Raw genomic sequence first — 1,933 nt, 5'->3', positions numbered from 1 at the left:
ACACGCGCCCTGGGAGGGAGCCCCCCACTGCAGGCCCGACTCCCCTCTGGAAAGCCCCTGCTGTCGAGCGAGAAGCAAGCTCCTATTTGCCCTTCCAAACGCCCCCTCCTCCGGGCAGCCCTCCCAGCCCCGCCTGACCCCCAGGCCCCCCCACCTCCTCCAGGCTGGTGTCAGAGATCCCATAGCCGGCCAGCCCCAGCCCTGCCAGCCGCCCGTCCAGCTCGCGGAAGAGCTCGGCGAAGCTGCCGTCCAGGGCGCCCGCGTAGGGCAGCACCAGCACCAGCTCGTGGGGCAGCTCCTCCGCCAGACGCGCTCCGGGCACCCAGCGCCGCACCAGGGCCAGCAGTTCAGCCGCACCTCGGGAGGGGGACTCAGGGCCTGGCGAAGGGGGGACTGTGAGGCGTCTCCCAGGGTCAGAGTCAGGGGCCGCTTGTCTCTGGGTCAGGCCGGACTAAAGTGGGGCTGGAGCCTGAGGTCAGCCCTCGTGTCCTGAATCAGGCCACCGCCCCCCGGTCCTGGCTCCGGGGTCCCGCCCGCCTCACCAGCTGCGCTGCCCTGCCCGCCAGCCTCCCCGTCCTGCCCGGCATCCACGCTGTCCTCCACGTCCGTGTGGCCCTGCGGGCAGAGGGACAGACACCCAGTGGCTCGGCAGTCAGGCTGGACGGAGCTCCAGGGCCGGGGTCGGGAGAAGACCAGCTCTCACCTTCCCGCCGCAGGTCTGGGGACCCTTCGCCAGCGTCAGGTAGTAGCCAGAGCCCAGGTGGCGGCGCAGGAAGATGGGAGAGCCACAGCAGCGCAGGCGGCCACCTGCCACCACCGCCACCCGGTCTCCCAGGAGCTCCGCCTCGTCCAGGTGATGGGTGGAGAGGATCAGTGTGCGGCCTGGGTGCGGGGACCCAACCCACAGGTGCTGTCAGGCCAGTGGCTCTTGGCCCAAGCCAGGAATTGTCTGCTCTGCACAGCAAACTCCTATTCATCCCTCAAAACCCCACTCCTGGCACCTCATCAGAAGTCACTTTGGGCCACTCACACCGAATCCAGTAAACCTCAGGCCATCCCCAACTCTGACCTTCTCGGTATTTGAGCAGCAGCTCCCAAATGCCACGGCGGGAAGCAGGGTCCACGCCTGCCGTGGGCTCGTCCAGGATAACCACACGGGAGCCTCCCACAAAGGCGATGGCCACCGACAGCTTCCTCTGCATCCCGCCTGGGCAGGGACAGGGCAGTCTCAGCGTGCCCCCCCCAGCCCCGGGAGGGGACGGTGACCCCTCAGGCTGTGCTCACCAGACAGGTGGCGTGTCTGCACACGCCGCTTAGGCACGAGCCCCACATCCTGCAGCAGCCGGTCCTGCTCAGGGCCGACCGCGGCCGTGCTCAGACCCTTCAGGCGCCCGTAGAACCAGATGTGCTCGTCCACGGTCAGCCTGGGATCCGGGCGGGACAGAGTGACCGCGGTGGCGGGCAGGTGCAGGCGACCCTCCCCTGCCGCAGTGCACACCGCCTGCCAGGACGCACATGTCGAACAGCACGTTGTGTTGTGGACAGATGCCCAGGTGGGGCCGGACAGCGGCCATGGCGGACTGGACGTCGTGGCCCAGGACGAAGGCAGAGCCCCCGCTGGGGGGGAAGAGGCCGCTCAGGATGGACCTGGGGGGGTGAGAGTCTCAGAGCGGCACCCCCCTTCGGAGGTGGGCCCAGCATCTGGGATGCACCTGCGGCGTGCCAGTCCAAAGCATGACGTCCGTTTTATGGGGGAGGGAGACTGAGACGTGGAGACATCACGCGCCACCGCCCCCGGCGTCCCCCAAGGAACTGGGACCCCTGGAGACTGCAGCCCGTTCAGGGCCATTGCGCAGATGGGGAAACTGAGGCTCAGAGCCAGCACCTGCCACCTGCCCGCCCGACCCCAGACTGAGCTGGGCTCGGCGCGCCC

The 1,933-nt window shown here is 68.8% G+C and overlaps 1 protein-coding gene across 1 annotated transcript; it reads right to left on the bottom strand.

The window, feature by feature from the left end:
- Positions 1–154: 154 nt before the first annotated feature.
- LOC110594726 (ATP-binding cassette sub-family A member 7-like) lies at positions 155–1,647 on the bottom strand (the record flags this gene model as incomplete). Its single annotated transcript, XM_021708020.1, has 5 exons — positions 155–283; positions 704–882; positions 1,070–1,207; positions 1,285–1,424; positions 1,516–1,647. Coding segments are annotated over 5 exons (718 nt in total), but the record flags the coding sequence as incomplete, so codon positions are not given.
- Between the last annotated feature and the right edge of the window lie 286 nt (positions 1,648–1,933).

The sequence above is a fragment of the Carlito syrichta genome, unplaced genomic scaffold (genome assembly GCF_000164805.1).
Source record: "Carlito syrichta isolate Samal-C Ts95f unplaced genomic scaffold, Tarsius_syrichta-2.0.1 Scaffold130447, whole genome shotgun sequence".
NCBI classification, from domain to species: domain Eukaryota; kingdom Metazoa; phylum Chordata; class Mammalia; order Primates; family Tarsiidae; genus Carlito; species Carlito syrichta.
This window is presented reverse-complemented; position numbering and strand designations above follow the sequence as displayed.